Consider the following 24,513-nt stretch of genomic DNA (forward strand, 5'->3'; position numbering starts at 1 on the left):
GTCGCAATGCTCGCAGTAAGCCCAGTCCTTTGCAATCATCACGAGTGCGGGCCAAGTCTCATCTGCTTCACGTCAGTCGATTGCCAAGATCACGCAGTGGAGGCCTGTGGTAGACTGACCTGGAGGGACACTCGGACTTTCTCCTTGATTTGGTCCACTCAATGTTGGCATGACCAACGATGTGCCTTGGCTGGGGTGCACGTAAGCTTTCAGGTTGAGAATGTCCAAGGCCCTTTGGAACCGCTTCTTGACGGTGTTTGTCAGAGCAAACGATGGTTGACCAAGCTTTATGACCTGGACGCTGCTGAGATCACAGGGGTAACCACCCGCGTGCTCAACAGTGCTTGTAATGGCAGTCTTCTTAGGAGCCAGAGTCTGAGACACGGTGAGGTAGCAGATGGTAGTGCGAAGTTGGTCCATTTCATGGAATTGGTGGTTTCTGTGGCGGGGCCATATGTCGACGTCCTCGATGGAAATGCGGCTCGGCGCAAAAAACGCCTTGAGGCCGAATTGCTCTTCCAAGATCTGCAAGTTATGTTAGCTGCGCACTTTTCTCGTTGGGAATCTGTGTTGCCCACTGTATCATACCGCGCAAATGCGCCAGTCTGATCGATTGCCTCCTCCCAGCTTTCGTACATCTGAGCCTGGTACGGACACGATCCGGACGATCCGAAGTCTTCCGCGTAACTATCTCTGTCTGCAAATTGTAGGGCATCGCATGATTTCATGCAATTGCCCGGATCCAGTTTCTGAGAGCATGTGTGACACGGGCTGAGAGCACCAGGTTGACAGCGAAGCTCGCAAAGCTCCACGTCAGGGATCCCGTCGCATTTTCCGCACGGGGTCCAGTCAGATAAGTCGTCAGAGAAAGAGAAACCCTCGTGATCCGTTGGTGAACATCGGCCCTCGTAGTGGCGGAACTTGTCAGCCCACTTCTCCCGACCGTGTTGCGACGGGGACTGTTTGTCCTGGATGATGATGGCCTCGATGGCGAGCTCGACCTCGACGGGCAGTCTAGTGACATGTGCATCCTGTCCTTGGCCAAAACGATGGCACAGGCGGAGTCCTTTGAGGGTTGGCAACACTCCCGCATAGTGCTCTAGGCGCTGGCCGAGCTCGTCAGGTCTCACCGGCGTGGCCCTGCATTGCTGTTAGCTGGAGTGTGGCGAATAGTGTTGTAGTATTCTTACCAGGCTAGGCCGGCTGTCAACCTGTTATGCGCCATCGTTCAGTGTCTGGGGTGTCGGATGGTGACAGTCAGTGGTTGAGTCGGTGAATATCATGGCGAGAAGAGAAGGTGAGAGGATGAAATAGGCAGACGTCCGAATCTGCTCTTGCCGCTTGACGCGCTCATCAACGCCCTTCCACAGCCCCGGCACGCGACGCGACGCGACTCCGCCTGCGAATATCAGGTACAGGTGCTTTCTCTCCTACCTACTCATAGAACTCAGTATATGGGATTGCCCCAAATCTGACAGTCGTTCTTAATAGGTGATAACTCTTCGCGCGGCACTGTCTGACGGTAATTATCAATTTCAGAATAACGCGCCTCCAAACACTGAGAAAAGCCACAAAGTTCTATCAATTCACTGCATCGCACTGCAACGGGGTAAGACATGCGGTGCTCATTGCGAGTTTGTATATCGTTCTCGCGATCCGGACTCGGATTCATATCTACACGAATCTTGATCACGCTCGACCTGAGATACACCATGTTTCCGAGACACTGACTTCCAGGTTCTTGCATCCAACTGGTCCGGGGGCCATCTATTGATCCAATCTTGTTGGGAAGGTGCCGTTCTCTCTCTGATCATCCCACCTCTGGCTCCAAGATGCCGGGCACAAAGACCGGTAGGCAAGATAGAACTACCTCAGGTGTAAGCCCTCTTGCTCTTCTTTCTCCGTCTGCTGCGTTCACGTACCTGGCGGCAAGGCTTGAAGTCTTCACCCTTGGCGAGGATGCACTTGTGGTAGTCGACGTAGTTTTGCCAGCAGTGCTTGGTCTGGTTCTGGTTCGGAAAGCGGGCGTCGAAGCCTGGTGATGTTAGTGATTGTGCCAAAGGTCGCAGGACTGTCGAGCCGGAGAGAGGGAGTCGTTCGAGGTATTCGCAGTCGCCAGGGCAATTACATACCGGCTGTACTCTTGTTAGCGCAGTCCTTCACAGCGGGTTCGGTGGCATTGGCACGTACCTGTCACGAACTTGAATGGCATGGTAACGCGATCCTCATCGTCGGACATTTTTGCGGTGTTTTCTGGGTGGTATAGGGTGTCTGTGGTATGGAGCAGTGATTCGCCGTGTCCTATCTAGAACATCATCATCGAGTGAGGAAGTGATGAAGCCCGGAAGGAGCTTGGCCGGAAGATGCCGCGCCGTGACTTCCTCGCCATCCGATGAGCTGCAGTTCTGCAACTGCCTCCCTTCACGGTCCAAGGAACACCTTCACTCCACCCCACGGCACTCTCTCGATCCCCACACCATGCAGTCTACACGGTTCATCGCGGCGAACATGTTGCGCCAGACTCGCGCCACCCCATTGCTTCGAACGCAGCAGCAATTAGTCCGTGGCTTCAGGACAACTCCGAAGCGAATGGCAGCTCCGGTAAGGCAACTAGCACCAACATCGACACCGCGCATGGACTGACGGTCAATTAGAAGGAGGAACAGTCCGGTACTTTTTGCAGCGAATGAAAAGGGCTCTCGTGTAGCCACTAATGTTCGACACAGCGCACACAATCTCACAGCGACTTCGCACACTGAAGAAGATTCCAGTCGAGCTGATCCCTATCGGCGTTGTCCTGGCTGCTGCCCTCCTCGCCGCAGCTTACAGCTTGGGAAGAAAACTTGTTGTTGACAAGACTCTACGTCTGAGCAGAACGGGCAAGCAGCAATCGAGCGACTAGAAGGCTTCGAGGATTGGGCAGCGCGAAGCATTGTACAAAGACCAGAGACGGAAACGAGCAGAAACTTCGGAGTAAACACTCAAGCCATGGGCGTGGGTGCGGTCACGGATGCATTTATAGTGCAGGCGAATGGCACATGAATTCTCCAGCTATCAAGATCATAAGCTTTTCCACGTCCACAATGCTGATGGAAATGAGCTGCTATCGATTTGTTGTTGCTGACTCTGAAACAGCTGCTACATGCGCGATACTGCTCCTCTCTTGCAACCCAAAATACATTCGTCGTGAAGTTCATGTAGTTGATATTTGGCGGTCATTCGATGGGGTTGTAACCTAGGTACTTTGTGGACAAAACCAACACGCCCTACTGCTTCTCGTCCTGAGCGTAAATGAAGTTTGCTCCCACGACTTCGAGACCGTTCTCTTCTGCCCACTCTCTCAAACCTGCTCGCACAGTACCGTAACCCCAGTGCTGTCTTTTCTGTGGCTTGCTGAGGCTCAAAGTCGCGGACGTACCATTCTTCGGGACCAAGGCAGCGAAGACTGCGAACATGTGAGTGAAGAAGTTGTGGTCAAGTCGCACATGATGTCTCATCATGTATTGAAATCATTGTGCTTACCATATCTATGCTTCCCACTCTTCTTGGGTGGACTAGGTGGCTGATACTCTACTATTTGTTCCACCTCTTTCCATCCTTCATTGGCAGCCTCATCACTAGCTGTCGCTAATGGCACATTAGTGATGATCCAATGGCACATCTGACTCCAATCGGGATTGTCTCTGCTGCGCGCATCTGGGTCGGTGAGAGCAAGGGTGAGCTGGGGAATCTCATTGTCGTCCTGCGTGGTCAGATAAAAGTTGGGTAGTGTGCCAAATAATTGTACGTGTGGAGTGTGCTGGACTTTCTTGACTTTGACAGTGTTGCCAACCAGTGCTGTTGCCTTTGGCCAAGTTATATTGACAGTGAGCATAGGCTTGAATTCGTCCATGACTGTTGGAATGACCTCGGCGATTTTCAGTCTGAGTACTCGTCAGTAAACACATGGCTCTCATCTATCTATAATAGTTCCACATGTTGTCTTCGGCATACTTTCTGATTAGGTCGAAGTCGGTTCCTGAATCGAGAGGCTGTTGCTGCTGGATGACCGCCTCGACCGCAGATGCCGCAAGGCTCACCAACAGAATGATCAACTTCATGCTGGGCTATGGTGGGAATGCGAGCGAATGCACAGTGATGATTGAAGCAGCACAGCGAACGGGAAGATGAAGAAAGTGCTCGCGTGCTCGATGGTCGCTTTCCCCGCCATTGGCTCTTGATGCAACCTGACGTGCTACTGACAACAGTTTCAAATGTTACCATTCATTACATGTACCTACATGTACTTACCTCCTGCAGGTATTGACCGTTCATCTCGCTGGCTACAGTACACAACGTATGTACATCATCACTTTGTAGGCAAATTTGACGACTGCAAGAACGGCGTACCAACGATCATGGCCAAGAAACCCGGTCGTGGCCGGCCTCTCTGTAAGATGGTATTGTCTAAACCACTCGAAGTACCTCCTAGGCATCGTCTACTGATCGGTCAGCAGCCGAAAACGGAGAGGTAGTACTGCTATAGAGGTTTGCAGTCTGGAGCGAAGACTGCAGAGCATGAACGACCAAACACCTTCGAGCCCTGACTGCCTATATAGGCTATTGTACACTTAGCGGTTATGAACCACGCTCCACCATTCAGCGACAGTGTACGTTGCTCTATTTGTCTCGAAGCTCCTCTTATACCCGGTAGAGTACATACCGTCGTTTGCATTCCAACATACCTAGGTACTGCTTAGTATGAGTGGGAGCGTTCCAAGCCCTCTCGGCTTCTGCGTTGGCTCCATGTCTATTTCTCTCTCAGTTCTGCCGGCGCGAAGCCTGAAGGTTAACCAGTCCCTCGTGCCTAAGGTAAATAGAAATTGGTAGGTGTGGCCCTGCGCACGAGGTCGGAGGGCCTATTCTCGGCCTGCTTATTGTATAGGGAAATCGAGTCTGGCTCTTTCTTGCTAGGGACCTTCGGGAAAATCGAGTCTTAACTACCTGTAGGAGGTACATTACATGTGTCGTATATCTGCGCTGGTGGAATACAGTAACACATCACACAAGAGAGAATGTTGGGAGGCTAAAGCGACGGGAGGGGAGGCAAGAAGGCGAAGAACCTGCCCAGTGCCCACCGACGCGGACTGACGTACGCGAGCGCAAGTGAATATTAGGTAAGGTTTGTATAAGGTACATGTACTGGAAGACCAAGCCCCCCCATACATGTACCTGTAGTTGGCACGCCGTCGGCAGACTTCCATCGGGCAGTACCTTGTATGCATCTCGCGGCACATCAACAACAACAGTCCAGACTGCACGTGGTTGTATACGTCAAGTATACCATCGCGACCGCCCGGGAAGAAGTTCAACGGGAGACGGGTTCCTAAAACACGCAGGAGGAAATCCTTGGTTGATACAGCACAGTACCTAGTCTGGCCAAACAAACAACACTCCCGTCGCCGCGCACTCTGCTAGACCACATCCACAGCGCCCTCAGCCCAACAACACCGCCAAAATGGCTGCGCTCGGCGAGGATCTGCTGGGAGTCGTCAACAAACTGCAGGATCTGGTCTTCAACACCATCGGAAACGATTCGCTGGACCTGCCGCAGATTGTACGTCCGCAAAAGCACACCCCAGACACCAGCCCATTCCACCAAAAGACGCACTTGCTAACTTGCGCATAGGTTGTAGTGGGCTCGCAGTCCTCTGGCAAATCATCTGTCCTTGAGAACATCGTCGGAAGAGACTTCCTGCCGCGGGGCAGCGGCATTGTAACTCGGCGACCTCTCATCCTCCAACTCATCAACCTCCCGTCCGAGCGCAGCGACAAGCCCGACGACCATGCAGTACACATTCCACATACTCCTGAAGCGGTGGCAGGACAGGATGAATGGGGCGAGTTCAACCATATGCCCGGCCGGAAGTTTCACGATTTCCAGGACATTAAGAGGGAGATCGAAGCAGAGACAAACAGAATTGCCGGCAGCAACAAGGGCATCAACCGCCAGCCCATCCACCTGAAAGTCTACTCACCTCACGTCCTGAGCTTGACACTGGTTGATCTGCCAGGCTTGACCAAAGTGCCAATTGGAGACCAGCCGACAGATATTGAGAAGCAGACGCGGAATCTGATCTCGGAATACATCGCAAAGCCAAACAGTATTATCTTGGCAGTGTCGCCAGCGAATGTAGATCTGGTGAACTCGGAATCGCTGAAACTCGCACGTCAAGTAGATCCCACGGGAAAGCGGACGATCGGTATCCTTACGAAGCTCGATCTCATGGACCATGGCACGAACGCACTTGATATTCTCTCCGGGCGGGTCTATCCGTTGAAATTGGGATTCATTGGAGTCGTGAATAGATCGCAGCAGGATATTCAGACCAGCAAATCCATGTCAGATGCTCTCTCGGGAGAACGAGAGTTCTTCCGCATGCACCCAGCTTACCGCAACATTGCTTCGAGATGTGGCACACAGTATCTGGCGAAGACTCTGAATACCACGCTCATGGGTCATATCCGGGAAAGGCTTCCTGATATCAAAGCTCGTCTCAACACTCTCATGGGGCAGACGCAACAGGAGCTCTCTTCTTATGGCACGGATACTTTCACTGGCAAGGAGCATAGAGGGTCGCTCATTCTTCAATTAATGACGCGGTTCGCGACATCGTTCACTTCCTCCATCGACGGTACATCATCTGAGATTAGCACCAAAGAGCTCTGTGGTGGTGCACGAATCTACTATATCTTCAACTCTGTTTTCGGCAACAGCCTGGATTCCATCGATCCCACTCAGAACCTCACGGCCCTTGACATCCGGACAGCGATTCGCAACTCTACTGGACCGCGACCTTCGTTGTTCGTTCCCGAACTTGCCTTTGATCTATTGGTGAAGCCCCAAATAAAGCTCCTCGAGATTCCTAGCCAAAGATGCGTCGAGCTTGTGTACGAGGAACTCATCAAGATCTGCCATACTTGCTACTCGAATGAGCTCGCACGCTATCCTAGATTGCAAGGAAAACTCATCGAAGTCGTTTCAGATCTCTTGCGCGAACGTCTAGGGCCCACTTCTTCGTACGTCGAGAGCTTGATTTCTATACAGCGAGCTTACATAAACACGAACCACCCCAATTTCCTTGGAGCTGCAGCGGCAATGAGCGGAGTCATGCAAGACAAGCACGAGAAGGAAAAGAAGGCTGCGGCGGCAGAGGAAAAGAGAAAACGCGAAGAGAGGAGACGGAAAGAGCTTGCACAAAACGGGGTCAACGGAACCGAGACTCCTGAAGAGGAAGAAGAGGAACAAAATCGCGTTCTGCCAATGCGTTCGGCAGCAAAAGCCAAGGAGAGCAGAAGCATGAGTCCCGCCGTGGGGCGAGATGGGCATCGACTTGGACACACGACGAACGCACCAAATGGTGCCAGTGGAGGACGAGATTCGTTCCTGAATTACTTCTTCGGCAAGGAGAACGGACCAAGCCAAGGTGCACTTCCTGGACACAATACTGCAGCCTTGCCAGGCAATCGGCACGTCAGTCAAAATATCGAGCCCAGCATAACTGCCAGCTTCAGGAGACAGGACCCGCGTGCTGTAACGCAGCCAGAGCCTGTCACAGAGGAGTATGAACGGGAGGAAAATGCTCTGGTAAGCAGCCGCGAAGGCATCCTCTCTGCAGGCCGATTGCGTGCTAACTCGTACTTCCAGGACGACCCTACAGGTCCAGCATTGACAGAGCGCGAATCACTCGAGACGGAGCTCATTCGACGCCTCATTAGCAACTACTTCAACATCGTGCGCGAGACTATTGCCGATCAGGTACCGAAAGCTGTGATGCACTTGCTTGTGAACTTCTCCAAGGATGGCGTGCAGAACCGACTGGTGTCTGAGCTGTATCGAGAATCACTGTTCGAAGAGCTTCTATACGAGGACGATGGTGTACGAGAGGAACGAGAGAAGTGCGAGAAGCTGCTTGCGACATACAAGGAAGCGAGCAAGATCATCGGCGAAGTGTTATAGGAGCACACCCAACGCGGCCCCACCTGGTGTATGGCCAATCTGTAAGATTGTGATCTGGATGGATATCAGCTGCACAGTTGCAGTGGTAGCGTCGGAGATTCAGCTTTGACTGTGGCAGTCGTAAAGAAGCAACGCGAGCGAGACCGCGAGAGACGTCACTGTGTATAGATGTTTGACACTGTACACTACTATACTACTCATCACCATTCTACCTCCTAGCTCAAATAGCAGCTCAGTGCTACCCTGTGACTGATTCAGCTCAAAGGCCGCTGTAGAGAGATACATGTACCTCCTAGTCTGAGGCATATTCCCAAATTTTATATAACTACCTACATGTACCTGTACCTAGGTAGGTATACATGTACCGTAGGTAGGTAGCTAGAAGGTAGCATGGGACCCCTTCTAGTAGTCCGGTCTCCAGGTTGTGCCTGCAGATCCCTGAGCGCTGCGCTGCACGCTGACGACTGGAATTGTGGCTGATGAGAGATGAATGAAGTTGCCTACGACGCCGGAGAGGATAAAACATCAGGCACCACCACCGCCTCTACGATGCTCGCGCAATACTGCAATCACCATCACCGCGAGCTGACGATATAAGGAGCAGACACGTGAACCACACCACTCACAGAACAACGATATGCCTGGGTTACGCGAACAAGCGGCCTTCCGCAGGCCGGACACACTGAGTCCTACCCAGCGAGAGCAGCTGCTGGCGCCGTATCTGCCACGGGAGCCCATTGCATCACGCACCAAAGTCCCGCAGGATGCCTCGTACAGCAACAGCAACAACCATGGACTGCGTTTCCATCACCGACAGCGCGTGCGGCCTGCGATGCGCCATCTATTGCACCTCTTCCTGTTCACTGCCGTCCACGTCGTCTTCAGCATCTATGTACGGCTGCGTCAGATCTACCACGCCCTCTACGACCGCGTGAGCGCCGTACTGTACTACCACCATCGCACGCCGGAGCTCATCACGCGAGATGTGAAGCCGCTGACCAGAGTGCCGAAGCACCTGAGTGTCATCCTGCATCTGCCACCAGAGGGCGGAAAGAAGGATGCGTTGGAGACGCTTCTGAATGATGCGTGTGAGCTGGTCGCATGGAGTGCCAGCGCAGGCATACCAACGCTGTCCATCTATGAGAAAACGGGTACGAAACCTCCATCGATGTTCCCCTATGACTACCACCACGACATCTCCTAACACGATCGATACACTCTAGGCATCCTCAAGTCCTCTCTCCCCCACCTCCACCGCCGCATTACTCGGACCTTGACATCCTACTATGGCACTTCTTCCCCTCAGAAGCCTACCATGTCTCTCCGATCTCCCAATCTCCCGTCCTACAGCCCTCCTCACTCGCCTGAGCTAGACACGATGTCTACGACCTCGCCCTCTCCCTTGCCACCCCACATCAATGTTCTCCTCTTGGACTCTACCGATGGTCGACAAACCATTGTGGACCTGACCAAGACCCTGACCGAAATGTCTCAATCGGGAAAGCTCTTGCCAGCAGACGTTAGCCAAGAACTCATTGATGCCGAGATTACAGAAAGTGTCATGGGCGAGCCGGACCTGCTGATAGTGTTTGGAGAACGAGTGGTTTTGGAAGGATATCCACCATGGCAGATTCGACTGACGGAGATATTCTATGCGCAGGACAACGTTGGGGGTGTGGGATATCAGATCTTTCTGAGAGCGTTGTATAGGTATGCAAAGGCGGAGTTTCGATTTGGGAGATAGATATCCATTCGGAGGCATAACAAAGGCGATCTATTGGGGTATTGTGCTGCTCAACCTATAAAGGCCAATATAACTCATGTTCTAGGCGACACGCCTGTTCGTCTAGCGCTACCGTGCGAGTGAGCGCCGTGGCCTTTCAATGCCGTGCATATGCAATCTCAGTTGCGCATCCACCTGGCCGTGCTCCTGAAGGAGGCCGACAGGACCTATTTAATCTCCGTCTTGCCTAGAGCATTCGCCAAATCGTCCACATCGGCGTCCTGTTTTTGGGATACTGGCTCATCCTCTGTAGCATCCGCCTCTTTGACCACCTTCTCTTCTTCTGCATCAAGCTCGTCTTCATCCTGATCATCCTCCTCGTCCGAATCTTCGTCTTCCAATTCGTCTAGCTCGTCCAGACCCCATGCGTCTTCGTCGTCTTCATCGACATCGTGGTATTCGTCTGCTTTTTCCTCTTTCCGCTTTGCGAGGACATCTCTCAGAGACTCAATCGATGGATCCTCCTCGGCGAACTTGTTGCCGTTCAGCTCCACTCTCCTCAAACGTGGCAGAGCAGACGCAGCAGACGCAGCGTCCGAAATCGCCTTGAGACCTTTGGTGTCAATCTCATTATACTGCAACCTCAAGATCTCCAACTTCTTGTTGCCGGCTTTAGCAAGCGCATCTCCCAGCATTCTTCCTCCTCGACCTGACAGCAGGCAATCGCCAACGGCCAGTTCTCGAATCTCGGTCCACGTTGGCACCACAGAAGACAGCGTCTTGGCAGCCAGCGCAGTGAATGTGTTGTCTTGCAGGTCTAGTGTGTCCAGTGCCGTGCACTGACTCAGACCATGTTGGATCAACTGAGCAATGCCCTCCTGCCGAATACCATTCTGGACCATCTTCACCGTTTTGACATTGTTGTTGGCCGTGTATGCTTTGACCCAAGCTGCCATGGACCCAGTCTCCAACCGATTGCGCCCACACACGACGGTCTCGAGATGCGGAACATCCTTGCCCTCCTTTCGTGCTGCCGCCTTATTCTCCGCCAGCTGAGCAAGAGCTTCGGCGACGAGGGTTCCTGCTGCTGGTCCGAGGCCGTTGTTGTTGAGGTAGAGGTGCTGCAGAGGCGTGTGCTTGCTGAGGAATGGACGCAGAGGCTCGACGGTGTTGAGACCAAACGCGTTGTCGTTCAGGTTGATGGTATGCAGGTTCGGGCACTGCAGCAGTGCAGTGAGAAGGGCATCGAGTGCCTGGGGGATCTCGGACAGGAGACGTCCCGTGAAGATGTCAGCGAGATTGGCGCTGCGAAGATTCTTCTTCGTGGCGAGCACTTCGGCGAGCGCTGCAGATGCTTCAACACCGATGGTGTTTCCCTCGAGATGCACCTCCTCGATGTCCGCGTTGTCCCGCAGTGGCCCAATGTGCGTCTCAATGTCGGCGGCTGTGTTGAGCTTCAACGCCTGTCCTCGAATGCTCCACACGTTGGCCATATTGGGTGAGTGGATGCTGGGTAGAAGGTATGAGGTATATGATCTGGCAAAAAGAGGACTGGTGGATAAAGAGGGGACATTCCGACCCTGTCCTCGTAGTCACACTAGTTCAATTCGAGCTTCCCGTCCCTCTAGTTACGGGCACGTGCGCCATGCGGCTCTGCTCTGCGTTCGCGTAGAACTACTGTGCCTAGGCACCTTGTGACCTTACACAGATTATTATGCAGGCCCCGTCGAAAGTGACGTGCTCTATGAATGCATTACCAAGCACTTCTTCCACCATCGAGAGTACCTGTACCTTAGACTGAGGCATACCTTATGAACTCACCTTAACTGCATCACACCACCTCGTCAGCATCCAGACCGCCATGTCGACCGCTGCAGTCAACACCATGGCAGACAGTACGCCACCGCCGCGCAACCCATACTGAGCACATATGAGCACAATACTGACGAGAGGTCTACAGACGCCAGCAGCACCGCGCTGCAACCCAACAATGCCGCCGCGGACCTGAAGCCGAAGGGCGAAGCTGCTGCAAAAGTGAAGGTATTGCACTGTTCGTCCTGGTTGATCCTCGTATCTACAACTAACTCTTCGCTACAGCCCTGCTGCGTATGCAAGGATGAGAAGTTCGCGCGCGATGAATGCATGCTCTTTTCCAACGCCAAAGATCCGCAAGCTGCATGCCAGGACCTCGTCTCGAAGTACCGCAGTTGTATGAGCAGCTACGGGTTCAACATCGCATAAGGCTGCATTTGTCGTCGCATAAGAGGTTGCATTGGGAATGGCGTTACTACAGGATGACATGAAAAGAGCATGATAGATCTGGTCGAAGACATAAGAGTCGAGCTGTATACTATTGTACAATACTGTACATATCTACCCGGGTCATGATGAAGGAGCACCGCTCTCCACTCGAACCAATCGTTCCCGGGCTACTGCGTCTTCTTTCCCGTCGCGAGAGACTGCTTTCGAATGCCAACCACACTCAATGCGCCACTGTCGACGGCAAGATTCCAGAGACACCAGAGATAGCATAGCCCGAATCCGGCCGCTCCCCCACACACATTAGCGACTACCCACAAATCCGGCTTGTCAGCTGGAGGCCGCACGAATAGCTCTGCGGTATGCCATGCGATCATTGCCGCATACGTGCCAAGATGGATGAGCTTCGTAGGAATGGCGACGCCACCTTCGCTAGCGGGCACTGTGTAGGCTCTGATACTGAAAGGTGGCAGGCCCATCAGGTATGCCCAGAGAGAGTTGAGCACCAGGTAGGGCATCCTCAACTCGTCCTTTGAGAGAAGTGGGAATAGTGTCCAGCTGGCAACGAGATTTGCATAGCCGACCCAGGCACGAATATGAGGTTGCATTCCATTTTGAGCTGCAAGGAGCAGCGTCATTGGTAGAAGCGGTAGCAAAACGTTCTTCTCGTGGACTTGGTAGGAGCAAAGGAAGAATCCCCAAGCAGTGGTTGCGAGCGCCAAAGGTACCAGTTCTTTTTTGGGCCGCAGGAAGATGATCAAACATGGCGGGAGAATCGATGCCAGTGTTAGACCCAGAGCGGCCTTGCTCAACAGGGCCTGGTCGTAGTTGTGGAGCTTGTGTACACCCGATGCATGAATGGTGCACCAGATGTTGGCCACCTTGTCTTCAAACAAGCCGCGAGAGAATGGAAAGATGCGGTGAACAGCTTGTGCAAGCTGTACCACGTAGGGCCAGTAGACAGCCTTCTCGTCCAATTTGAATGGGAGCGAATCGAGTAGAGGGGGTAAAGTAGCATCGGATGGCAAAGGAATGCCCCGATATGTATCGTATGCCGTGCCCAGCAGATGCGGCAGGAATAAGAGGACGAATGAGCCGAGTGTAGTGACGGCAATGCCCAGAAAGCGAACCACGTCGACCTTGGGAGAGATGCAGCTTCCAGCCAAATATGCCGCTATTGCTGGCGCCCAGAAGAGTGCCATCTGCTTGAAGCCTAACGCACAGACAAAGAACAGACAGCTCCAGAGTGCTCGACCAGCCAAGATACTCGATACAGCCGCAACGAAGAATCCCAGCATGACGGTATTGTACTGAAAGTGGCCATGATCAATCAAGATGGTCGCAGGCTGCATCAAAATCGCAGTCAATGCAATCGACGCTTCCCAAGTGTTGATGCTGTACAGTCTTGCCAGATGTCTCACGCAAATTATGATGGCTGGAACATACACCAAGTGTTCGGAAACATACACTGTAGCTCGCATGTAGACCTTCAAGTCCGGATCGTCAAGTTTATGAGATAGGTATAATGCAAACCAGGAAGGGTTGATGAATGAGCCAACCTTGCCCAAGATCCACGAATGGTACGCCGTCAAAGGTGGATAGTCAAGTCCCCACCATGGTAAGTCGTGAAAGTACCAGTGTGTTGTGGGCAGATTGATAGTCAGTTCCATCCAGTGCCGTTGTGCTTCGAAGTCTCCGTGCATGGGAGGTTTCTGGAAACCTGAATAGGGCCAGATTGCTGTGCACCAGCGGAACAGGCCAACAGCCATGAGAATGCATGGCAACGTGATCCATTGTGATAGAGAGCCTTTCACAGGCCAGAAGAAGGCGACCAGGGGGAAGGCGGGCTTCTCATGCTTCGTACCTGTGAGCTCTTGTATCACAGTACCGTTGGAGGAGCTGCTCGCGAGTGCTCGCTTTCTCCTTGATCGATGGCTGGAAGCATTGGACGCCATGTCGAGTTGAGTAGTGAGGTCTATTATGGCGACATGGCTCTGGATTGTGCTCCTCCTGGTACTGCAGGGCCGCAAGAGACTGGTAATGGAAACTACCTGGTAAAGAGACGTGTTGTGCCCTCGTTCTCGGTTACAATCCCGAAAACTCCACTGTAGCCGCTAAAGCTAAGAAAAAATGGTGGACCCTTCCGCCGCTAAGATTTTTTTCGTGATCGCATAAATTCGTCGACTCCAGCCATCTGCTTCTGCTTTTCTATCCTAACATTCAACAAATTCTCTGCACTTCTTCCAATTCTCCGTCGACATCCTTTGCCGACATCTCCAATACACCTCACATCGCACAACAGTGCAGATTCAATCGGTTCGTGGGCTCCTCATACTCCTTCACTTCGCTACCTTGAGCGCCGTGATCGAGCATTTCGCACGTCGTGTGCATTTGTGGGCGCGGCTTCAGAAAGCCTGTCTACTTCGGTGACAGGTACCAGCGGGCTTATATACATCGTCGCACAACAGTCTCGGCGCTTGTGGGAACACACAGCCTTGATGCGACCAGTGGGCTGAAGACGAGAAATTCGTTCGAGGGCTTTGCAAATCTCACTACTTAGTACGTGAGACTCTTCACCGAGGGCATCAACAAGACATCTCGCTCTGCGCGATTGTCTCGAGGGCTTTTCTGAGGGCTTTACACGACTCGTGTCGTCTGTGGGCATTTGCTGCTGTTGCTACTGTTGCTATCGAGAACTGACGCTTTGCGTCCTTCCTGCTGGGTTTCTGAGACGAGAGGCTACTGCCGCTGCCTCGACTGCACGTCGAGCGGCAATTGATACTTCGATTGGGATACCAAGTACTGACTATATCCGGGCAGAACTATCATCACAGACCTTCAGCAATGGCGAAGGACAAGAAGGGAAGCAAGAATGCAGCTGTCGTGGCTTCGGCCAAGACCAGCAAGGGCGGTAAGGCCAACAAGGCCAGCACCAAGCCTATCGAGAAGGTTCAGGCTGGGCGCGTGAGCAAGTCCGACAAGGCAAGCTCGAAGAAGGCCGACAAGAAGTCAAAGAAGGCCAAGAAGGAGCCAACTCCAGAGCCCTCCAGCGAGAGTGAGGCAGACACCAGCGCTAGCTCGGATAGCAGCGAGAGCGAAGAAGAGGTTGAGGTCAAGAAGCCTGAGGTCAACGGCAAGGCTAAGCCAGTGGCTGCCAAAGACAGCTCCGATAGCGACTCGTCTGACTCTGACAGCGAGGTTGCCGCACCAAAGGTCAATGGCGCCGCCAAGGCCGCTGCCGAAGATGATGATAGCAGTGATTCCTCTTCCGACTCCGAGAGCGAGGCTGCACCAAAGACCAACGGCAAGGCTGCTGCCTCTAAGGGCAAGGACGAATCATCTGACTCCAGCGAAGATGATTCCAGCGAAGACGAGAAGCCACAGGCTGCTGCTGCTAAGGCTGAGGCTGTAAGTTCACCCACAAGATGCTGTCTCAACAACCTATCTAACTTGGTTCAGACAACCAGCGACTCCGACGACTCGAGCGACAGCGACGAAGAAGAGGAGGAGACCAAGCCTGCGACTCAGTCCGAAAGCAAGAAGCGCAAGGCCGACAGCGAGCCAGAAGAGACGTCGAAGAAGGCCAAGACAGAGTCGAACCCAGATGCCGTTGCCAACCTGTTCATCGGTAACCTCAGCTGGAACGTCGACGAGGAGTGGCTCACTCGTGAGTTTGAGGAATTTGGCGAGCTCGCCGGTGTTCGCATCATCACCGACCGCGACTCTGGCAGGAGCAAGGGTTTTGGATACGTCGAGTTCACCAATGCTGAAGACGCTGCGAAAGCTCTCGAGGCCAAGAACGAGTCTCTGCTCGACAACCGCAACATTCGTGTGGACTTTAGCACTCCACGCGACAAGAGCAACGCCGGACCACAGCAACGCAGCAATGATCGCCAGCAGAAGTTTGGTGATGCGCCAGGCGAGCCCACTGCCACCATCTGGTGTGGTAACTTGAGCTTCGATGCCACCGAGGACGTGGTTCGCGAGTACTTTGCCGAGCACGGTAACGTCAACAGCATCCGACTGCCCACCGACCGTGACACTGGAGCACCAAAGGGCTTCGGCTATGTTGAGATGGGCTCGGTTGAGGAGGCACAGGCAGCCTTCAACGCCCTTCAAGGACAGGATGTCGGTGGTCGCCCCGTGCGTCTCGACTACGCTCAACCTCGGCCTCCGAGAGACGACAGCTTCGGTGGTGGTCGTGGCTCGTTCGGTGGCGGTCGTGGTGGTGGCCGAGGAGGCGGACGCGGAGGCTTCGGCGATCGTGGTGGCAGAGGTGGACGAGGAGGTCGAGGCGGCTTCTCTGACCGTGGACGTGGCGGTTCCAGAGGTAGGCAGTCACGCTTCATATGATGGTCTTATCACAGATGCTAATCTTTGCAACAGGTCGAGGAGGGGCTTCTACCAACCGTGGAGGATTCGGCGACTTCCAGGGCAAGAAGGTTGCATTCGATTAGAGCATGATGGTTTCATCTGCGCGCTGTACACAGACAGAAGGATGTTCACATGGAGACGACATGGAAGTCACACACTGCAAAAAGTTTTCCAAGGCGTTTGTCTGTACTTTTAGACAACGAGAGTATCGGTGCTGTTCGGCATTGCGGGCTGGCTAATAATGAAATTGCTGTCTCGTTGTACTATCGCAAGTTGTCGCATGGTGAAGATGAGATGTATGACGGTGTATGTTTCGTCGACTCCCCTGCTCAAAAGCGCAATGGAGCTTCTATTTTCATAGACGCATCACCAAGCCTCACATACGCCTCATACATGTTGTACCTATCCTCACCTCACCTCGTAGTGTCACGTGCTCGTGCAGTGCATGCGACCCTGCGGAGATGTTGGACCCTTGGCTCTAGGAGGGAATGCAGGTAGGGCAGGGCACAATCAGGCATTCAGGCCAAGGCCCTGTGGGGGAGGGAGGGAGGGGCCGGGTCGTTCGTGTTGCTGAAGCCTGATTGAGACGAGACAATCCATCATCTCTCACGCTCAGCCCACCCACGCATGGCATGTCACGATCACATGGAGACTCGCTGATCCCTCTACACCGCCCCCAGCGCGAAACAACTGTACACTTCCCACTGAATCTTTCGCCCAGCTTCCTTTGTGTCTCTTTCTCTCTCTCTCTCTCTCTCTCTCTATCTTTCTCTCTCTGTCTCCCTCCATCTCTCTGCTGCTGCTGTCCCCTCCTCCGTTGTTGACTGGCTCCGTTAGGCAGTTGCGACTCGAGCCCCGCCCGACATCGGCTTCCACGAGGACCCCAGGGCAGCTACGTGTACGCCGGGCACGATAAGGTATCCTCAGGCTACATTGCTACACCACCCTCCTTTACCTACTCACGACGGCGCTTGCGATACAACAAGTCTCACGTCTGACGGGGTCACTGGAGACGGAACGAACAATATGAACCCCCACCCGCCGCACTCGAGCGACCACTGCCAGCGCCCGCCCGGTCACGCGTCCGCTATGGCATCACGTCCCACGTCGTTTGACCGGCGCACGCGTCCAGAAGGTGAGTCGTCGAAGAGAGGTTGATGGGTGCGGCAAGCGACTACTGCTCTTCGCGCTCGCAAGCCAAACGTGCTCCTGCATTTGATCGACCTTGGCTGGCTTCGCAATGCCCTGCTTGTACACTCCTCGCTATCAGTGGACTGACTTCTACGATACAGTCGACTCTTGGGTCGAGATTGCCTCTCAGCCATCGTCATCGTCCCTGTCATCGATCGGTGACGATATAGTCACCACTGGCCTGCGAGTACGAGGCGATCAAAGAACCAGAAGGCGTCGAGCGCGGCAACCTGGTGCACCCACTCCTTTGAATGTTGTCAGAACACACAGTCTAGGCGGAACGAGTAGCCAAGAAGAATACGAAGAGAGTGAAAGTGAATCGGATAGAGTCATGACCTCTTCCAACGAAGGACCCGTGCTAGCTGCCAATACCTTTCCTTCGCAGAGAGCAGACGGAGCTTCGGCACTACACTCCTCAGCATCCGAAGAGGAGCGTGGGGGAGGATCTGATGACGATGACGAGAACAGGACGGCCATCAACTACCCCATTCACAATGAGAACTCCTTCACGCCTCTGCCCAACGCCTTCTCTCACCCTCCTACTGGCCAACGGCGGAACTCGACGCAACAAGTGTCGGGATCGTATTTTCCAGCTGCGCCAGCACATCGCCCATCAGCGAGGCACTTGTTTCCCGCAGCGACAGAAGCACGACGGCTGAGCCATGTGCCTCAGAATCCCTTGTCTCCTTCCTTCAATGCTGCAGTCGAGCACGATGAAGCCCTGAAAGCCAGTTTGCAGAGTCTGCTGTCTGTAGCAGCTGCTGCTCGTGGTTTGAAAGGCGAGGGCAAACATCCCACTTCAACATCTGCGCCATTGCGAAGCAATCGAATAGATCCAACGACGTTTAGAATGATACCACAGTCAGCCCTTGAAAACACACCTTCTCCGCAAGTCCAAGAGCCGACGTTCAAGCCGACAATAAGACGAACTTCCACGCAATCCACTGCCACAACCTCTGATCAAAAGGAGGGCAAGCGGAAAGCGGTCGTCGGGAGAAATTCAAGTCGTGAACGAAGATCGCTGAAGAAAGCCAGGCGATCCGAATCACGAGAGGATTTGCATGTGACGCCTACCTTGCTGACCTGGGTAGTCTCCGCTGGAGTCGTGGTGTTCTTGAGTGCTTTGAGCTTTAGTGCAGGCTACAGTGTAGGAAAAGAAGCGGGACGAATTGAAGCTTCGAGTTTCGCAGCTGACGAGCAGCTACGTTCTTGCGCTAGGGAGGCAGGGCGCTCGAGTCTTGGTCTCAAGAGGTCTCTGGCTAGAAGTGCGATTCAGGTCTGAGTTTTATATTGTGCGGAAGCTGCAGCGAGTGATGAATAATGGTCTACGATGCATTGCATGATGGGAATTGATTTGAGCACAAATGGACAATGGAGAAGATACCCTTTCGGGATGACATTTAGCAGGCGTTCACAGGGAGGAAAACGTGCTCGGTATACCTCCTACCGTATACATCTAGGTGGCGGTTGAGGTCGTTTATTCATTGGCAGAACTTTAGTAACACAGAAATCCATCTACATGTACCTGTGCACTCTTTCACGACGCTACCAAGAGGTTGGTAACTTGAACTTCTATCGCGAGGTACATGTACCTTACTGTCACACCTGGTGATGCCAGCCTTTCGGGACAATGAGTGAAGTTGTATTGCGATGGAAGCCTGCACTCCACTACACTCCAATCTACTACTACCAGCCAGGTACAGGTAAGGTATACTCGAGAGAATTGCTGCAAGCCTGCAACAGCTCTCATCTAAAACGGTTGTCGAATCGGAATTTTTTATCATTATCATTACGAAAATTGTTAAAAAGACTCGGGAGAGGCGTCGAAAAGGACGCTGGATGCTATTTCGATGCCTGCTTTCTCTCTATAAGTAGGTGCTTTATGTATAACCAGGTAGTCGTTGATTCTGATCAGAGGGATTGTTCTTCTTGAATACCTATTTATTGGTCTTGAGATTTTGTTTGGAGAACTCGGTACCTTAACTACCTAGGTACTAGGTATAGTAGCTTCTTATATTATACGAGGCTCGTTCGTACAAAAGGTACCTAAAGTAGTGGAAACGTTTGGAGAGACGTTGTATTAAGTATATTAGATAGTTCAAGACATACCTAAGGTAAGGTCAGGTACTTGGGATACAACTCGACGGACAAGATGAGATGTATGTAGGCTAGGGTTGGATCATTAAGGTAGTAACGGGGATATCTCGGTTATTTTTCTTCTTCTTGTTCTTCTCGTCTTCTTCTTCAGTTCTTATGTAATCTACATGTAGCCCCAAGACTCTGCGAACATGTATAATTGTATATGTACATCACGGATACGATCGCGGGTTACGAAAAGATCGGTTGGAAAACGAAAGAAGAAGAAAAAAAGTCAGGCGGTGAAATAATGGCTTGCATGAATCAGGAATCAGGAAATAGATTGATGAGAAATTGGAAGCGGGTAAGCTATCGAAAAATGTGAAACGTTGGGAGAGAGGGAGAAAAGCGGGAGGGAAAAGATAAGAAAGGAATGTGGGTCTTCAACATCTTGATCATGCCATTAACGGTAGGTACCTAATCTTCCTCTTGGATAATCTTCCCTCCTGGCAACATCAACCACAACTATGTGACAAAGAATGCAAATATGCAGACGCGACTCTCCGCGGCGCAATGCCATGCAATGCAAAAAACAGACAAAGCATGCACCAACTGTGGCAGACAATGTCAGAACAGGCCCTCTCAAACTCCGCGCTTCTCCAAACGCTTGCTGTCGGATCACCCGACTGTGTTCTCTAAAACATTATAGGCCATGCCATATTCACTCCTCCCTTTCCCGACTTGCAAAAAGTCGTACTGAGGCACGGGTCGCTGTGTTTCTCCTCCCCAAGAATTGTTCATATGCACATGTCGAAATCGTAAACCAAACTTTCATGCTATAATCCGTAGCCGTCCTGTATGAATGAGATCCGTAGAGGATCACAGCCACATGTGTTTCCACATGCTTCATGGAATAAATGCAGTCTTGTCGAAGCCTGATGCTTAAAGCATGGCAATGGCGAGGACACCGGCAGCAAGGCCGAACAGCTCACTGCGCATGGTGGGGATGGTGGCGGCACCAGTGTATGGCATGACGGATGGAGTAGCAGAGACCTTGGTGGCGTTGGTAGGAGCCTGGATCTGGCCATCAGGAATCTGGCTGACGACGTAACCGGAAGAGGTTGCAGCGGCAGTTGGTGCCTGGATCTGGCCATCACCAATTTGGGTGACAGGAGCTCCAGTGGTGGTTGGTGCCTGGATCTGACCGTCTCCGATCTGGGTGACAGGAGCACCAGTGGCAGCAGTGATTTGGCCGTCGCTCATCTCCATGACAGGCGTGCCGGTTGGGGCTTGAACTGTTCGGCTGTCAGTGATTGATCATGGGACACGAATTGCGGAAGGCACGTACTCTGACCATCTCCAATTTGTGTGACAGCTCCTGTGCTGGCTTGTGGTTGACTGGATACAGGTCAGCAAATCGAACACAACAGTGTCTATCGATTCCAATCACTTACCCATCTCCGATCTGGTTGACTGGCTGAGGAGAAGCAGTAGGTTGGCCATCGGGCATTACGGAAGCAGCACCAGAAGCGGCACCGCCAGCGTTGATAGCCTCGATGTAGATGGGAGTGCACTGCTCTTCAGTGGCCTCGTCGTACAGGTTGTAGAAGGTACCGCTCAAGCATTGCTGGAAGACAACATCGTTGCCGATGGCGAGGGTGTTGTTTTGGCAGACAGACCATCCGGCAGTGTAGATAGCGCCGGTTTGGGCAGGGCCATCGAACTGGAATTGACGGTTGGCGGCGATGTAGCCAGTGCGTCCTTGAGCATCCTTGAGAACACCGCCAGAGAGAGTGAGGATCAAAGCACCACCGCCCTGTCGCTTTTGCTTGGCAGGGGTGGTCACGTTGACGACCTGGATCTGGAAAGTGCCTGGGTAGTCGCCCGAGCAGCCGGCAGGAGCAGAGGTCGACGGAGTGATGTCCTCGGTGACTCCTTGAGGAACTGCAACGGCAGCAGCGACGGCCGCGAGGGCAATGGGGGCAATGGCGTAACGCATGTTGTCGAAGATGTGGTGGTGGTGGGTTGTTGATTAAGGTGTAAGGTAAGGTATTAGTGCTTCTGGTATATGGTACAGTGAAGCGATGGGTCGAACAGGTAGCGAGTAGTGGTCCTGGCGAAGGGTGGCGGGCGATAGACAGCGAGTGTAAGGTCTATGGAGGAGGAGCAGATGGCCCGACGGTCGCAGCAGGAGGAAGATAATATGCAAACGGAGATGGAAGTGGGATTGTTGTTATGCGAGGAATGTGAGAGGTATTTAATCTGCAGCAGCGCAGCACAGGCGGGTCCCACAATCTGTCTGGTGCTGGTGCATGCATGCATGCTTTGGGAGATGGCTGGAGCGCCCACGCTACTGTACAGCCGCTATGGCCATTGGACATGCACAGACGGCGCAACGGCTTGCGCGTCTCCTTAGCAACAACTACTCGCTTCTGCCAAGCCACTCGCTCTCTCTCTCTCTGTCCCGTGTCTTTGTTCGAGCTTGCCTCTTCCTGCCGCCCTCTCTCCAGGATGATAGCCCGCCGCCCCCAGCCTCCTCATCCTCCTCCTCGCCTGTTTACACCTTGTATTTGATGTTGTTGGTATTTCCATGGTTGCGGGGTCAGTCAGAAGACACGCCCCCCGCGTATATCGGCCATGGAGAGACACACCTCACAGGCTACAGCCTCGACAGGACATACTGCCGGGAGCAGCAAAGTGTACCCGTAGTAGGATCCACTCACAGGCCCACCGGGGAACTGGTCGGTCGGCGCTAAACTCCCACGAAGCTCCCCTTTGCACACTTTGGCTGCTCGTTTTGCTTTGTCTCAGAAATCAGAATGCGTCTAGCCCGGGTCTAATCACGCTTGTTGGGTGGGCGCATTCGCGATTCCGCTGATCGTAGTTTTACGACTCCTGCGAGGCTGCCACTCACTACTCGTTGCTCGCGACATGCCCGCTGCGTCTGCACTTCCGGCGGCACTGCCATCTGCCACCGGACACGCCACTCGTCGCCTATCCTCATTCGCCAGCCTCTTGTCAGGAGTAACCATGACGTCCTCGATGGCTGTCGTCAGGTACATGTATTTTCCATACGCTAATTATTCATACGTACAGTACCTAGAGGTAAGGTAGATGCGGTTGTTGGCAGGCCCGCAAGGTTTATGTTGGAGGCTAGCTGCATGCAGCTGCAAGCAAGCATACAGCGGCTCTGTGTGAGGTGTGCGTATGGCCGTCTGCCGTGAGGCGCCCAACCCAATCCTGCGCTGCCGTCTCTGTATGCTGTAGCCTGCCCTGCGCTGCCGTCTCTACACGCTGTAGCCTGCCCTGCGCTGCTGCCGTGCTGCAGAAGGCGAGAGACATTGCAGTGGCTGGGCTGGCAGCTCTCACGAAACGTTGGACTCACTCACATCAGAGGTCGCGAAGAAGGCCGCGAAGCACTACTACTAGGTACTCTCGTACTGTACATGTACTTTGACTACTATACTAAGCTACAGCTATCTCATACGACAAGCTTGCGTAAGTGCACAAGAAGAAGCAAGCTCACTGCTGCCAATTCCCCCGCCGCGATCGATCTTGTCTGTGCTCAGATTGCAAGCCACACGGTCCGATGCCTGTCGCTTCAACCGGGATAGGCTGCTCTCACTCCACCACCTTCTTATTTTTCATAATTGTCCGCCGCTAGGAGCTACCTCCTATGTTGAGAGAGAGAGAGAGAGAGAGAGACAACTACAGCAGGAGAAGCATCTTGTCTGTTTCTGAACAATCTGCTCTGCAAAACCTTACAGCACAACCGGTCGCCCGGTCCCATGGCTCGAGTGTGAGAACGTGCAATGCCTCAAATTTTCCCGTTTCTTCGGGCCCACCTCAACAACAAAACTGCCGTTCTCATCTTGTTGGTCGGCCATGGGAACCCCCACCAACGACTCGCGCTGGCTCAATAACGATTGCAACGTGGGCGCCGCCGCCGCCGCCGCCTCCTCCTCCTCTTTCTCCAGAAAAGAGAGTTTCTTTTTTGCGGCTGAAGGTAACGCACTGTCACCAATAGAAGTGCAGTAGTTCCCATGTGTGCACAGATACCCGCGACGCGGCCTTGACTCGTTGGCACAAATAGCATAATAAAATCTTTTGTTTTTTTGTTTTTTTTTGGTGGAAATTTGTATCCCTTTCCCAGGTGGAAATGCCGCCCCGCCGCACCTTCCGATGTTGTTTTGAAAGATCGCCGAGGTATGGGAACTTTACCTCCTTGGCAGAGAGTCCCGATACATGCATAGAAGTACCTATCACATGTATAGAGTACATGTAGTAGGTACATGTAGCTACCTATTACCAAGCACACTAACTAAGGTATCTTATTACCATTTACAGTAATTCAAGCTCGTATGCAGTGCGTACGTACGTACTGTCACAAAGCTGTGCTTGTAAACTACATAGTACATGTACATGCAGCGGCCGCATACCTACAGTAGCCACGCTCACTTGCAAAAGCTTGTCTAGAAGGTCCATATACATATAATTGCCTCTTGTTGTTGTTTATTTGTTTATTTGTTTATTTTTTATTGACATATATTTACTTATACTCACACACTATCTGTTAAGGTACCTAAGGTAAGATATAGATCGATCCTTCAGTAAGGTAAGGTACCTAAACAACGGCCTATAACGTTTCTCAATCAATCACACATTTACCTTAAATGTATTCATCCAAAACGGCCGGATACAAGTTGCAAGTAAAATGTGACTGTGAACCTTACCTACTTGAGGTGCCGTAGGTACGCCGCAACCTGGAAGAGGGTTGGAAAGCAGGCTTCTTCTCTAAGTGTGTGTAGGTACACACCTGATTGCCTCGCCCCTCGTATACTATCTCTCGGCTACCTAGCCGCAGACAGAGAGAGAGAGAGAGAGAGAGAGG

At 52.8% G+C, this 24,513-nt stretch overlaps 13 protein-coding genes across 13 annotated transcripts; 7 read left to right on the forward strand and 6 right to left on the reverse strand.

Annotated features, from left to right (window-relative positions):
* Window positions 1-72: 72 nt before the first annotated feature.
* SEPMUDRAFT_57899 (uncharacterized protein) lies at window positions 73-1,237 on the reverse strand (the record flags this gene model as incomplete). The annotated part of the gene is made up of 3 exons (XM_016909452.1): window positions 1,191-1,237; window positions 579-1,140; window positions 73-525 (listed from the first exon to the last, which is right to left on the reverse strand). The coding sequence occupies exons 1-3, from the start codon at window positions 1,223-1,225 to the stop codon at window positions 73-75; spliced, it is 1,050 nt and encodes a 349-aa protein (XP_016765579.1). The 5' UTR covers window positions 1,226-1,237.
* A 530-nt stretch (window positions 1,238-1,767) lies between these two features.
* On the reverse strand, window positions 1,768-2,239 carry SEPMUDRAFT_138144 (cytochrome c oxidase polypeptide VIb; the record flags this gene model as incomplete). The annotated part of the gene is made up of 3 exons (XM_016902864.1): window positions 1,768-1,866; window positions 1,923-2,035; window positions 2,191-2,239. 3 exons carry the CDS (start codon window positions 2,237-2,239, stop codon window positions 1,768-1,770), a joined length of 261 nt encoding a protein of 86 aa, XP_016765580.1.
* Window positions 2,240-2,426: 187 nt separating this feature from the next.
* On the reverse strand, window positions 2,427-4,176 carry SEPMUDRAFT_146487 (PEBP-like protein). The gene is made up of 5 exons (XM_016903683.1): window positions 3,994-4,176; window positions 3,523-3,923; window positions 2,727-3,445; window positions 2,655-2,670; window positions 2,427-2,601 (listed from the first exon to the last, which is right to left on the reverse strand). Exons 1-3 carry the CDS (start codon window positions 4,098-4,100, stop codon window positions 3,267-3,269), a joined length of 687 nt encoding a protein of 228 aa, XP_016765581.1. The 5' UTR covers window positions 4,101-4,176; the 3' UTR covers window positions 2,427-2,601; window positions 2,655-2,670; window positions 2,727-3,266.
* SEPMUDRAFT_138145 (uncharacterized protein) lies at window positions 2,479-2,902 on the forward strand (the record flags this gene model as incomplete). Its single annotated transcript, XM_016902865.1, has 3 exons — window positions 2,479-2,601; window positions 2,655-2,670; window positions 2,727-2,902. 3 exons carry the CDS (start codon window positions 2,479-2,481, stop codon window positions 2,900-2,902), a joined length of 315 nt encoding a protein of 104 aa, XP_016765582.1.
* Window positions 4,177-5,224: 1,048 nt separating the features above from the next.
* SEPMUDRAFT_146488 (dynamin protein) lies at window positions 5,225-8,243 on the forward strand. Its single transcript, XM_016903684.1, has 3 exons — window positions 5,225-5,596; window positions 5,669-7,627; window positions 7,688-8,243. The coding sequence occupies exons 1-3, from the start codon at window positions 5,498-5,500 to the stop codon at window positions 7,997-7,999; spliced, it is 2,370 nt and encodes a 789-aa protein (XP_016765583.1). The 5' UTR covers window positions 5,225-5,497; the 3' UTR covers window positions 8,000-8,243.
* A 273-nt stretch (window positions 8,244-8,516) lies between these two features.
* On the forward strand, window positions 8,517-11,227 carry SEPMUDRAFT_77767 (Undecaprenyl diphosphate synthase). Its single transcript, XM_016910172.1, has 2 exons — window positions 8,517-9,150; window positions 9,223-11,227. Exons 1-2 carry the CDS (start codon window positions 8,637-8,639, stop codon window positions 9,741-9,743), a joined length of 1,035 nt encoding a protein of 344 aa, XP_016765584.1. The 5' UTR covers window positions 8,517-8,636; the 3' UTR covers window positions 9,744-11,227.
* Window positions 9,950-11,215, reverse strand: SEPMUDRAFT_33260 (ran GTPase activating protein 1; the record flags this gene model as incomplete). The annotated part of the gene is made up of 1 exon (XM_016908533.1): window positions 9,950-11,215. The coding sequence occupies one exon, from the start codon at window positions 11,213-11,215 to the stop codon at window positions 9,950-9,952; it is 1,266 nt and encodes a 421-aa protein (XP_016765585.1).
* A 222-nt stretch (window positions 11,228-11,449) lies between the features above and the next one.
* On the reverse strand, window positions 11,450-14,029 carry SEPMUDRAFT_122842 (glycosyltransferase family 57 protein). Its single transcript, XM_016901800.1, has 3 exons — window positions 11,820-14,029; window positions 11,683-11,762; window positions 11,450-11,617 (listed from the first exon to the last, which is right to left on the reverse strand). The coding sequence occupies exon 1, from the start codon at window positions 13,934-13,936 to the stop codon at window positions 12,152-12,154; it is 1,785 nt and encodes a 594-aa protein (XP_016765586.1). The 5' UTR covers window positions 13,937-14,029; the 3' UTR covers window positions 11,450-11,617; window positions 11,683-11,762; window positions 11,820-12,151.
* SEPMUDRAFT_113458 (uncharacterized protein) lies at window positions 11,584-11,963 on the forward strand (the record flags this gene model as incomplete). Its single annotated transcript, XM_016901032.1, has 3 exons — window positions 11,584-11,617; window positions 11,683-11,762; window positions 11,820-11,963. 3 exons carry the CDS (start codon window positions 11,584-11,586, stop codon window positions 11,961-11,963), a joined length of 258 nt encoding a protein of 85 aa, XP_016765587.1.
* Window positions 14,030-14,217: 188 nt separating the features above from the next.
* On the forward strand, window positions 14,218-16,605 carry SEPMUDRAFT_146489 (RNA-binding domain-containing protein). Its single transcript, XM_016903685.1, has 3 exons — window positions 14,218-15,389; window positions 15,441-16,311; window positions 16,368-16,605. Exons 1-3 carry the CDS (start codon window positions 14,826-14,828, stop codon window positions 16,436-16,438), a joined length of 1,506 nt encoding a protein of 501 aa, XP_016765588.1. The 5' UTR covers window positions 14,218-14,825; the 3' UTR covers window positions 16,439-16,605.
* Window positions 16,606-17,112: 507 nt separating this feature from the next.
* Window positions 17,113-19,072, forward strand: SEPMUDRAFT_146490 (uncharacterized protein). The gene is made up of 2 exons (XM_016903686.1): window positions 17,113-17,490; window positions 17,648-19,072. The coding sequence occupies exons 1-2, from the start codon at window positions 17,382-17,384 to the stop codon at window positions 18,826-18,828; spliced, it is 1,290 nt and encodes a 429-aa protein (XP_016765589.1). The 5' UTR covers window positions 17,113-17,381; the 3' UTR covers window positions 18,829-19,072.
* Window positions 19,073-20,102: 1,030 nt separating this feature from the next.
* Window positions 20,103-21,833, reverse strand: SEPMUDRAFT_146491 (uncharacterized protein). Its single transcript, XM_016903687.1, has 3 exons — window positions 21,077-21,833; window positions 20,971-21,020; window positions 20,103-20,917 (listed from the first exon to the last, which is right to left on the reverse strand). Exons 1-3 carry the CDS (start codon window positions 21,619-21,621, stop codon window positions 20,565-20,567), a joined length of 948 nt encoding a protein of 315 aa, XP_016765590.1. The 5' UTR covers window positions 21,622-21,833; the 3' UTR covers window positions 20,103-20,564.
* A 720-nt stretch (window positions 21,834-22,553) lies between these two features.
* SEPMUDRAFT_104718 (uncharacterized protein) lies at window positions 22,554-23,660 on the forward strand (the record flags this gene model as incomplete). The annotated part of the gene is made up of 5 exons (XM_016900549.1): window positions 22,554-22,678; window positions 22,726-22,823; window positions 22,923-23,051; window positions 23,099-23,120; window positions 23,390-23,660. The coding sequence occupies 5 exons, from the start codon at window positions 22,554-22,556 to the stop codon at window positions 23,658-23,660; spliced, it is 645 nt and encodes a 214-aa protein (XP_016765591.1).
* Window positions 23,661-24,513: the final 853 nt, after the last annotated feature.

This window comes from Sphaerulina musiva (assembly GCF_000320565.1).
Source record: "Sphaerulina musiva SO2202 unplaced genomic scaffold SEPMUscaffold_1, whole genome shotgun sequence".
NCBI lineage: Eukaryota > Fungi > Ascomycota > Dothideomycetes > Mycosphaerellales > Mycosphaerellaceae > Sphaerulina > Sphaerulina musiva.